Source organism: Capra hircus, chromosome 24 (genome assembly GCF_001704415.2).
Source record: "Capra hircus breed San Clemente chromosome 24, ASM170441v1, whole genome shotgun sequence".
NCBI lineage: Eukaryota > Metazoa > Chordata > Mammalia > Artiodactyla > Bovidae > Capra > Capra hircus.
In genome coordinates this window covers 38,618-51,596 of record NC_030831.1, presented here as the reverse complement: position 1 = coordinate 51,596, position 12,979 = coordinate 38,618, and the positions used below count along the sequence as shown (strand labels likewise).

Genomic DNA, 12,979 nt, shown 5'->3' with positions numbered 1-12,979 from the left:
ACTAATCAGTAAATATACTTTTAATATATTGTGTTATTCTTTTAAATTTTTTCTAAACATACTGAAGTACAATTGACAAGCAAAAATTTTATATATTTCAAGTGTATACCTTAATGTTCTGATAAATATATATATATATTTAACCGGGTATGGGCAAATGTGCACACAATTGAGTTAATTTACTTTTTGTAGTTTGAATATTGAATACGATCAACATTGATGGCAAAACATTTACAAGGAACTCTGCAACTTATTCCCATTAATTGTAATATTTAATTTTTTGTGTGGTTTATAAAAGTCATCTCCTCACCCTCACTGAGGATTATTACATCGAGCTAGAGGAATAATATAGTTCTGTTCATGGATTAATATGACAGTTGCTGAAAGAAAATAGTATATATTCTAACCTTGTATAACACCGCTGGGTGTAGCAGAGAAAACTTTGTACTTTGAATGTTAAATAATATTACTCAAGCTTCCTGCATTGCAGGCAGATTCTTTACCATCTGAGCCACCAGGAAGCCAATTGTTAAATATATCCTTCATTCTTTAGTAAAGAAAAAGAAAAGAAGATGGAATAGGGACTGTTGGATATTACCCAGGGTCTGATAGAAGTATCAACACTAAGATCGTAATTTAATAAATGTTACTGGATATGTTACATACCAATAGGGAAGGAAATCATTCTCAGTAAGTGATGTTGTGAACATTTCTATATAGTTTGGGGATGAGAGCTGCACAATTTGTTTACAAACACTGTTTCACTTAACAAAGTATAAAACAAGAACAAAAAACCTGTAAGCTTAATACTTACCAAAATTTGAGTTCAAATATCATCCAAATTTGAGATAAAGTATAGAATGGAGATGGGTTTGTTTTCACTGCATTTATTCTTTAAATCACTAAAGGTAAATGTAAGTACATAAAAATCTAGACTGCATATTGAAGACAAAACAAAAACCAACTGAAAAGTAAACTGCATATCAAAAAGCATGCCTGATACATAAAATTAAATGTTACCAAATTATGAAAATTAGAGATACCAAGGGAACATTTCATGCAAAGATGGGCTCAATAAAGGACAGAAATCGTATGGACCTAACGGAAGCAGAGGATATTAAGAAGAGGTGGCAAGAATACACAGAAGAACTGTATAAAAAAGATATTCATGACCCAGATAATCATGATGGTGTGATCACTCACCTAGAGCCAGACATCCTGGAATATGAAGTCAAGAGGGCCTTAGGAAGCATCACTACGAACAAAGCTAGTGGAGGTGATGGAATTCCAGTGGAGCTATTTCAAATCCTGAAAGATGATGCTGTGAAAGTGCTGCACTCGACATGCCAGGAAATTTGGAAAACTCAGCAGTGGCCACAGGACTGGAAAAGGTCTGTTTTCATTCCAATTCCAAAGAAAGGCAATGCCAAAGAAGGCTCAAACTACTGCACAATTGCACTCATCTCACATGCTAGTAAAGTAATGCTCAAAATTCTCTAAGCCAAGCTTCAGCAATACCTGAACCATGAACTCCCTGATGTTCAAGCTGGTTTTAGAAAAGGCAGAGGAACCAGAGATCAAATTGCCAACATCTGCTGGATCATGGAAAAAGTAAAAGAGTTCCAGAAAAACATCTATTTCTGCTTTATTGACTATGCCAAAGCCTTTGACTGTGTGGATCACAATAAGCTGTGGAAAATTCTGAAAGAGATGGGAATACCAGACCACTTGACCTGCCTCTTGAGAAACCTATATGCAGGTCAGAAAAGAACAGTTAGAACTGGACATGGAACAACAGACTGGTTCCAAATAGGAAAAGGAGTATGTCAAGGCTGTATATTGTCACCCTGCTTATTTAACTTCTATGCAGAGTACATCATGAGAAACGCTGGGCTGGAAGAAGCACAAGCTGGAATCAAGATTGTCAGGTGAAATGTCAAGAACTTCAGATATGCAGATGACACCACCCTTATGGAAGAAAGTGAAGAGGAACTCAAAAGCCTCTAGATGAAAGTGAAAGAGGAGAGTGAAAATGTTGGCTTAAAGCTCAACATTCAGAAAATGAAGATCATGGCATCTGGTCCCATCACTTCATGGGAAATAGATGGAGAAACAGTGGAAACAGTGTCAGACTTTATTTTTTTGGGCTCCAAAATCACTGCAGATGGTGACTGCAGCCATGAAATTAAAAGACGCTTACTCCTGGGAAGAAAAGTTATGACCAACCTAGATAGTATATTCAAAAGCAGAGACATTACTTTGCCAACAAAGGTCCGTCTAGTCAAGGCTATGGTTTTTCCAGTAGTCATGTATGGATGCGAAATTTGGACTTTGAAGAAAGCTGAGCACTGAAGAATTGATGCTTTTGAACCGTGGTGTTGGAGAAGACTCTTGAGAGTCCCTTGGACTGCAAGGAGATCCAACCAGTCCATTCTAAAGGAGATCAGCCCTGGGATTTCTTTGGAAGGAATGATGCTAAAGCTGAAACTCCAGTACTTTGGCCACCTCATGTGAAGAGCTGACTCACTTGAACACCCTTGGAGATGGAAATATAAGCAAAGTGAACAGAAAAGGAAGGAAATCATTGAACGTTAAAGTACTTTCACATTTTAAATTTCTCTTGCTGTTGTTTTTCTCCTTTGCTTCTAATTTTTAGGTTCACATAGTAAATAACCTATAAATCCATGTGAGGATGTTTTCTGGTGTTATTCTATCTAAAATATGAACTTTGCTGGTGGCTCAGATGGTAAAATCATCTGCCTACAATGCAGAAGACTAGGGTTCGATCCCTGGGTCAGGAAGGTCCCCAGGAGAAGAAAATGGCAACCCACTCCAATAGAGAAAATCCCATAGGTGGAGGAGCCTGGTAGGCTACAGTCCATGGGGTCGCAAAGAGTCAGACATGACTGAGAGACTTCACTTTTACTTTCATATTATTAGCGAGAAATGATTCTTTATACACTTTTTCTTCCTGATCTGTGTACTTTGATCATATCATTTCATTTGACACAATGTATAAAAAATAAATAAAGTTGAATGCTTTATCTACATTTCCATGGTCCAGTGATTTATATATTTCTTTTACCCCCTTCCACACTTCTGAATCACTCTTTCCATTCTATCTGATCAACAAAGTCACCAGATTCGAAGAGTATTTATTTTTGATGGCTAAAATTCCTTTTGGAACAAGTTGCCCAGGAAAATTTCATTTAGTTACTAAGTCTAAAATCAACCAAGGAGACTCTGAGTTTCCACTGCCAGGGGGTACATTTTCAAACCCTGGTCAAGGAACTGAGATCCTGTATATCTTGTTAGCATGGCCTAAAAACAAAAGCAATAACAACAACAAGAACAACAAAGCAAAGCAACCAAAGAAAATATAACAATTCTTACTTTAGAAATTACAAGGAAATTATGACATTTATTGTACAATATGGAACCATGTAATTTTACTTAAATCTTAAAAGATGACCACCACACTCTGTCATTTTTGGTTTACGAATATTACAAAGAACAAAGTGCAGTGTATCTATAATTAAAATCATAAAATGAAGATAAGACACTTGAGGAGTACTTGAATATTCAGTTACAGAGAGATTTATACAGTAAGTGGAACTTCCCAGCTGGCACAGTGGTAAAGAATCTGCCTGCCAATAAAAGAGATGTGAGTTTGGTCCCTGGGTCAGGAACATCCTCTGGAGGAGGAAATGGCAACCCACTGCAGCATTGTTACCTGAAAAGGTCCATGGACAGAGGAGCCTAGCAGGCTACAGTCCCTGAGCAACTGAGCACACACACACACACACTAAGCGAAATTAAAACAGATTAGAAAAAGAAACTCAGCATTGAGTACTGCAATCCCTAAAAAGTCATGTTTGTAGCCTTTTGTCATATTTTCATGCCCACTCTTCGATTCTTTGGGCCATGATATTGCTGCTGGGAGTTGCAACCTGAATCCCCAGATACACTTGTTAACTGGTTTATCTTTCAGTTCAGTTCAGTTCAGTCACTTAGTTGTGTCCAACTCTGCAACCCCATGAACCGCAGCACGCCAGGCCTCCTTGTTCATCACCAACTCCTGGAGTCCGCCCATATCCATTGTGTCGGTGATGCCATCCTGCCATCCAACCGTCTCATCCTCTGTCATCCCCTTCTCTTCCTGCCTTCAATATTTACAAACATCAGGGTCTTTACAAATGAGTCAGCTCTTTGCTTGAGGTAGACAAAGTGTTGCAGTTTCAGCTTCAGCATCAGTCCTTCCAATGAACACCCAGGACTGATCTCCTTTAGGATGGACTGGTTGGATCTCTTTGCAGTCCAAGGGACTCTCAAGAGTCTTCTCCAACACCACAGTTCAAAAACATCAATTCTTTGGTGCTTAGCTTTCTTTATAGTCCAACTCTCACACCCATACATGACCACTGGAAAAACCATAGGCTTGACTAGATGGACCTTTGCTGACAAAATAATGTCTCTGCTTTTGAATATGCTATCTAGGTTGGTCATAACTTTTCTTCCAAGGAGTAAGCGTCTTTAAATTTCATGGCTGCAGTCACCATCTGCAGTGATTTTGGAGCCCCCCAAAAGGATTAACTTTAGGTTCCACCAAAAGCAGAAAAAAAGAGAAAGGTGAGGGGGAGGAAAAGGAGGAAAAGTTCAAAGGGAAAGGGAAGGAGAAAAGAAAGAAATGTCTTCTTGCTTTTCAGCTTCTCTTCCAGTTTCTCACCATACTCTACTCAGAAGCAAAAGCAGCAGTCTGGCTTGTCCCAGGGACCAGAGATCCGCGGGGCCTGTGCCTAGAGCCTGGATTGTGCAGACACCTTCAGAGCTCTGTCTCTTCCTCATGAACTTCACGTCAGGTGAGCGGAGCACGTCCTCCAGCCTCTGAGATCCCGGCAAGGATACCTCCTCCCTGTTGTCCGCACACATAAAGAATGATAGTTTCTTCCTGAAGTTAATAATCATTAAATCAGAGACTGCCCTGTTGATCCAGTGGTTAAGAACATACCTCCCACAAGTTCGATCCCTGGGCGGGGAGCTAAGATCTCACATGCCACGGGGCAGCTAAGCCCCCACACTGTAAGGAGACAGCCTATGTGCTGCAACAGGAGAAGTCCACGGACTGCAGCTAGAGAGGCCTGCATGAAGCAACACAGACCCAACACAACCAAAATAATTAAAGAAATAAAATACCATTAAATGAACGCATTCTTCATCTCTCCAGGCTTCCAAGATCTAACATCCCATGTATTCAGCCTCACTAGGGATTTCTTTTCCTAAGTGGACCTGCCTCGTATAACACACCATGTACAACATATTCAACATGGAACAATTTTGAACCAATTTACAATCTTAAAAGTCAACATAGTACTTTAAGTTCTAATATTAAGCTCAATATACATACAGTTTACATACCAGTTTTTATTCATCTAACTATCTAATAAAAAATAAAGATAACTTATAATATGTAAGTGATAGTGAGAGAGAAAAGAATAAATAGTTCCAGGCCCCAAAGATTTCACTAAAACACACATAAACTGTCAGTGAGTACCTACGTGTTGTCAAAATGTAATCTCAGTATAATGTTGAGAGGTGAATAGTAATAGCCACGTTCAAACTTGAGGAAACTGAGAAATTAAGAAGTTTGTGTTACTTGTCAAATTAAAAAATGAGAGTCAAATTGTCTATCCTGGTTTTCATAAACTCCAGTGTAGTGCTTTCTAATGTTAGTATAGACACAAATAGAGATGCTTCATTGAGCAAGTGAATTTAATGTAGAAATTTACATAAATCACAGTGGAAGCACAAATAAAGTATCAGTGGCATATATGAGCCAAGGTTGAAAGAATAAATGAAGTTTAAACACTTAAAGGAAGGATGAACAAAGGTCATTTCATCAAGACACAGTAAAGAAATGTACACAGAGGTTAGAAGTCCGCTTATGAGTCACGGTAAGCATTTAATGCATATTTTTAAAGTAAGCCAGAAGAAAGCAATTAAAAGTGAGAAAAGAGGCAAAAGTCAGCAATGCTGCTATTCATAACAATGGTTATTAAATAATTGCGTACATAGAGGTACCTGATGGTCTATAGTCCGCGGGGGTCCCAAAAGATCCAAACCTAACTTAGTGACTAAACAACAACCAACCAATACACACACATATATAATATATCAATATATCTGCATAATATGTAGGTATATACATTCATAAGCATATAGACATAGCTGGGAGATATTATAGGTTTGGTATATTCACTTTATTGTGATAAGGCAAATAAGGCTTCCCTGGTGGCTCAGACAGTAAAGAGTCTGTAGCAGTGCAGGAGACCCTGGTTCAATCCCTGGGTCAGGAAGATGCCCTGCAGAAGGAAACAGCTACCCACTCCAGTATTCTTGCCTGGAAAACCCCATAGATGGAGGAGCCTGGCAGGCTACAGTCCATGGGGCCGCAAAGAGTTGGACACGACTGAGCGATTTCACTTTCTCTTTCCAATAAGGCAAATATCATTAATAAAGCAGGTCAAACACATTTTCAGTGTGCATATGTCTAAGGAGGCACACTGAAATATTACGTCTAAGAAATGTACCTATGTTGGGACTTCCCTAGTGGTCCAGTGGTTAAGAATCCACTGTCCTTTTCAGGGGACCTGTGCTTGATCCCTTGTGGGGCAACTAAGATACCACATGCCACAGAGAACTAAACCCAAACACCACAACTAGAGAAGTCCACAGCCCACATAGAAGACCCAGCACAGCCAGAATAAAATAAAATAATTTAAAAACTTTATGCAAATCAATAAAAACTAAAAAATATACATATCTTAGTTGAAAAATACTTAAAAATGCTAACCACCATCTAAACCTTCAGTGAATTATAATCTTTTTCAATAGTAACATCAGAGATGGCAAATCACCATAACTACACAATAATGAAAAAGTTTAAAATATTGCCAGAATTACCAAAATGTGACATGTGACAGAGACATGAGTGAGCAAAGGTTGCTGGAAAAACAGTGCTAATAGACTTACTTGATGCAGGGTTGCCACACATCTTCAATCTGTAAAAACGCAGTATCTGCAAAGCACAATACTGCCAAGTGCAATAGACCATATACATCTATGCACACACACCGACACACATATACACATACATAGAGAGATGGCCAATTATGTGTTAGGGATATTCCTAAGCTATTTTCACTTTACATGTAATTTAATTTCCCTAAAATTTCTGTAATATAATTATTATCAATATCTCTATTATTCAGATGTGATAATATATGAAACCCTAAAACCACTGGACACTGCAATGACAAAAACAAAAAATAATAAAAGAAGTAAGAACAAAACAATAAAGAGAATATATATATATATTTATATTTATATACACATGGAATCTTATTCTCTGTAAAAACTGACAAAGGTGTGTTCCTTATTGTAAAATAACAGGTGTTCAATTGTGAAATGAATCATAGTCCCCATAATGAATGTTAAAATAAAATTTGATACTTAGTCCATTAAACTCATGAAAGTCTAAGAGAAAATTAAATTTGTGTGTTTTAACAGTCCAGTACACTGTCCAATTTAAAACATTTTATATAGCATCAGAGCAAAAAAGTAGGCTGCACATTTTGAAATATTCTCAATCAATCCTAAACTTGTAAGTTGAAAAGGCACAAAGATAAGAGAATTAAAAAGACTCACTCATAGCTATTCACATCTTGACTGTTCTTTTCACTCCAACACTGAAATGCATCATTACCCTTTCATTAGCCTCCGATTTCTAACACTGAGTCCTGCTAGGAAAATATTCCCTAGGATAATATTTTGGAGTTCACCACTTTTCTGAGTGCTTCTTTCACATCCTTGTTCCTCAAACTATAGATCAGGGGGTTCACCATGGGGATCACTACAGTGTAGAACACTGTGGCCACTTTGTCAGTATCCATGCTGTTGCCAGAGTGGGGCCGGCAATAAATGAAAAGGATTGTTCCCTGTAAGACAGTGAGGTGGGAGGCACAGGTGGAAAAGGCTTTGCACCTTCCCTCTGCTGAGTGCATCCTCAGGATGGTGATGAGAATAAACAGGTAGGACATGAGGATGACCACAATGGTGATAACCTCATTGAATGTGGCCACAATGTATAGCACCAGTTGATTCACAGTAACATCAGAGCAAGCAAGAGACAAGAGAGGGGGAAGATCACAAAAGAAATGGTTGATCACATTTGATCTGTAGGATGGGATCTGAAGAGCTAAACACAAGTGAATCACAGAACATACAGTACCATTGAGATAGCAACAAGACACCAACTCTACGCAGAGATTTCGGGACATGGTGACCATGTAGAGCAGTGGGTCACTGATGGCCACAAAGCGGTCATAGGCCATCACTGCCAGCAGAACGACCTCAGTTACCCCAAATGTGCAAAACAGGTAGAATTGCACAGTGCATTCCAGGAAGGAAATGGCTCTGTCTTCATTTAAGATGTTAGCTAGCATCTTCGGCGTGATGGTAGTAGAGTAACAGAAATCCACAAAGGACAAGTGGCTGAGGAAAAAGTACATGGGAGTGTGGAGTCCAGAGCTGACCTGAATGAGAGCAATCATGCCCAGGTTTCCCCAAACTGTGACTCCATAGATGGAAAGAAACAGCAGGAAGAGGAAGACTCTGAGCTCAGGGGCATCTGAGAATCCAAGGAGGATGAAGCCTGTCACAGCAGTGCAGTTTTCCTTGTCCATGTCCTCACTTTACCGTGGTTGCATAAAAATATTAATAGTTATTCTCCATGAGATCTTCCCCAATTTAGTTTTGACTGTCTCCTAAAAGGGGAGAAGGCAATGGCAACCCACTCCAGTACTCTTGCCTGGAAAATCCCATGGACAGAGGAGCCTGGTAGGCTGCAGTCCATGGAGTCTCTAAGAGTCGGACATGACTGAGCGGCTTCCCTTTCACTTTTAACTTTCATGCATTGGAGAAGGAAATGGCAACCCACTTGAGTGTTCTTGCTGGAGAATCCCAGGGACCGGGGAGTCTGGTGGGCTGCTGTCTATGCGGTCGCAGAGTCGGACACGACTGAAGCAACTTAGCATCAGCAGCAGCATTCTCCTAAAAGAGACATGACAATATATAGGATATATTTTATAGGAAAGAAATAAGGCATTGCTTTGGGGAAGTTTAGGAAAAGCTCAGAAATTGCATCACTCAAATACATCGAGTCGATAATTTACTTCACAGATCACAGGAAAGACTTGCATCCATATGAGCCTTAAACTAGTTGTATACAATTCGGAGCTTAGAACTGAATCATCAGAAAGATATCAAATATTGTTTAATTATCCATATTGTTTTTTATTAAATTAATATATACACAGCCCTATATATAAAGGTTTCCCTGGTGGTTTATTTGGTAAAGAACCCCCCTGCGATGCAGGAGACCTGGGTTCGATCCCTGGGTTGCGAAGATCCCCTGGAGAAGGGAATGGCTATCCACTCTAGTATTCTGGCCTGGAGAATCCCATGGACTGTATAGTCCAAGCGGTAGCAAAGAGTCGGACACTACTGAGCGAATTTCAGTCACTATATGTAAAATAAATAAAAAGGACCTATTACACTGCAAAGGGGACAATATTCCATATCTTATAATAATTTATAATGGAGAAGACTCTGAAAAAGAATATGATATATCTATATCTATACAGAATAGATATAGTTACATAGATATAGATATATCTGAATCATTTACTGTAGACCTGAAAGGAACACAGCATTGAAAATTAACTATAGGTCAATAAAATGGTTATTAAAAATATTTCAATACCTTTTTACTGACTTGCTCTTTAATCATTTCTCAAAGTACTGGGATTCAGTGGATGATTTTTTAGAAAATCTTTTATAATGAAATATGTGAAGTATGCTCATTTAAGATTGCTAATTCACAAGTGTTCGTTTATTTAAATATGGTTTATTTGGGAAAGCAGATTCTATAATCTATATTAGTATATTTTCCTATAAAATTTGCATAGTGATTTTGTTAATTATGGTACACACTATCTGTCATTCTTCAGGGAACTGATATTCAAAATCTAACATTCTGTAACTGTGACTCTCAAGCCTTATGAAGACCTATTTAACAAATATATCCTCTGTTTTAGCTCTATTTGAAGAGCTAAACAATGATGTGAACATGTAATTAACAGAAATGCTTGCTGCTGCATTGCACCATTATTTATGAAAGCAAAATTTAGAAATAAAGTGTCGAGCAAAAGGAAAAAATTTCAAAGGTATACTGCATACGTGTTATGGAAAATCACTCACCTTTTTGAAGAAGTTTGCTGTTTTTTAAAATATAAATTTATTTATTTTAATTGGAAGCTAATTACTTTACAATATTATAGTGGTTTTGCCATACATGAAGAAGTTTTAATGATCTAAAAATTATTATGGTAAGATGGCAAGTAAAAGCATAGTAAACCAGATTGCACACACAGAATATCATACATGCATACATAAGCTGCATTGTATATCTGATCTTCAAAACATCCATTAAATATAAGTATTTTATTCTGATAATTTTAAAAAGAAACTTTAGAAAAAATCTTGCCTGAATTCTCACAAAACATAAAAGTTTTAAAGGTTGTGTTCATTTTTTTTAAAAAAATAAAAGAGATATATATTCAAAGCTTTTGACATATTGAAAATGCCAATGAAGGGTATTTTCTCTACTCATCCTTAGTAACAATAAAATGATTTGGAGGCACCAGTTGGTTATTTTTAGGGGAAAAAAATCTGGACTAAACCCCAACACATTCTTCAAATAACTTCAAAAAGGTTAATGTATGTGTGTGTGTTCAGTTGGGTCCAGCTATTTACAACTCAAGGGACTGTAGCCTGCTAAGCCACTATATCCATGAGATTTCTCAGACAAGAATACGGGGGAGGGTTGCCATTTCCTCCTTCAGGGTATCTTCCCAACCCAGGTACTGAATGCCTCAGGTGTATCCTCCAGGCAGATTCTTTACCCCCAAGCCACTCAAAGAGGTAAGTGAATGAAGTGAAAGTAACTCAGTCGCATGCGACTCTTTGTGACCCCTTGGGCTATACAGTCCATGGAGTTCTCCAGACCAGAACACTGGAGTGGGTAGCCTTTCCCTTCTCCAGGGGATCTTCCCAACCCAGGGATTGAAGCCAGGTTTCCCACATTTCAGGCTGATTCTTTACCAGCTGAGCCACAAGTGAAGCCCTCGAAGAGGTAAAGGACATGTGAATTAAAATATTGCAGTTTGAAAACATAATTATTCTGAGGATATGGTTTTCTCTCCTCAATGGCCAGTACAAGTGACTTTGTCTTTTTCTGATTTCAAAGTAGTGCATAATTGTGGAAAACCTTTTCTGGTTTTTAAAGAAAAATCAGACTACTGATTACTTATAGAGAGAAGTGGTTCTTAACCAGGAGAGATTATAACCCCACAGGACATTAAGCAATATCTGAAGATACTGTTGATTGTCACAATCCGGAGGGTTGCTACTGACATCTAGCGGACCAACTAGCGAAAGTGAAAGGGCTAGTCACTCAGCTGCTTCTGACTGAGACCCCAGTGGACTGTAAGCCTGACAGGCTCCTCTGTCCATGGAATTCTCCAGACAAGAGTACTGGAGTGGGTAGCCATTCCTGTCTCCAGGGGCGTTTCCTGACCCGGAGATTGAATCCAGTCTCCTGCATCGCAGGCAGGTCCTTTACCCTCTGAGCCACCAGGGAAGAAGCCCCCTGGACAGATGAGATGCTGCTAAGTAGTCTATAAGGTACAGAACAGCCTCTCCCTCCCCACCCCCATCCTCCACACACACCCACAAGACATGAAAAGACCAAAATATAATTTGGGCCAAAATGTCAATAGTATCAAATGTGAGAAAATTGCTAATTAGAGAGACATCTACAAATCCCTTTGTCACAAGGACAAAGCAATCCCCCTCCTGTCTGATCCAGAGGCGGTTCACATGTCTGTGCTCCTCCTGGAACAGTTCCGAGGACCCCTCAGCACCTACTCCCAGCCTCAGGTGACTGTCAGGAGACTCTCCCTGCTGTCTTTCCCAGGTTCCGTGGATGGAGTTAAAGTGAGGGGGGAGGAGGAGGGAGAGGAATCAAGCATTCCTCCCTGTTGGCTCACACTCTTTCCCTCTTACACTGACAGCTGTTTCAGGATATTCGGCTCTGCAGATGAAGTTGTTCCCATTTCCTGTCGAGATTGTTTCTCAGCACAAATAGTGAAAATACTTTCAAAAAGGAGTGCTCAAAATTTGGACATTTCTTAAAATACTCTATAAATACAGGCTAACTACAGACTTTTAAAAATGTCTAATGTCACCACCCTCTTTTACAATTGTTCCCCCTCTCATACATGGCCAACAATGCTACCCGTATGAGAAGACAAACAAATAAACAAGCTTCCACACTTCAGGAAATGCAGTTCAGTCCCTTCCCCCCCAAACAGAGTGTAGTCCAACCAACCTGTGAGATAGGCCTTGCTTCCTGATTGTGAAGACGCTATGAGGGAAAATGTTACATGCTTTATGTTTTTATATATGTGTATCCCTGGAGCTCATATTTCTTAAGCTTCCAAGCCAATCATTGATCTCTGTGGGACACCAACAAGACATCAAGCAAACAACTTCATCTTGAGAGCAAGCAACATCATCTTGGGACTCAAATAATTAAGGAGTTGTATGAGATGCAGTCAGATGGGAAAAGCTATTTAAAGCTGGTTCACGTACCAAGTCTCTTCAGTCATGTCTGACTCTTTGTGAGTCTATGGACCATAGCCCGTCAGGCTCCTATGTCCATGGAATTCTCCAGGCAATAATACAGGAGTGGGTTGGCATGCTCTTCTCCAGGGGGTCTTCCTGACCCAGGGATTGAACCTGTGTCTCCTGAATTGCAGGTGGATTCTTTACCCACTGAGCCACCTGGAAAGCCCCAAGT

The 12,979-nt window shown here is 39.2% G+C and overlaps 1 protein-coding gene across 1 annotated transcript; it reads right to left on the bottom strand.

Annotated features, from left to right (window-relative positions):
* Window positions 7,815–8,741, bottom strand: LOC102185414 (olfactory receptor 5L2-like). The gene has a single exon (XM_005696942.2). It carries the CDS (start codon window positions 8,739–8,741, stop codon window positions 7,815–7,817), a length of 927 nt encoding a protein of 308 aa, XP_005696999.2.

Coding starts and splice junctions, on each gene's coding strand:
- LOC102185414 (XM_005696942.2), bottom strand. CDS start 8,741: ATGGACAAGGAAAACTGCACTGCTGTGACAGGCTTCATCCTCCTTGGA.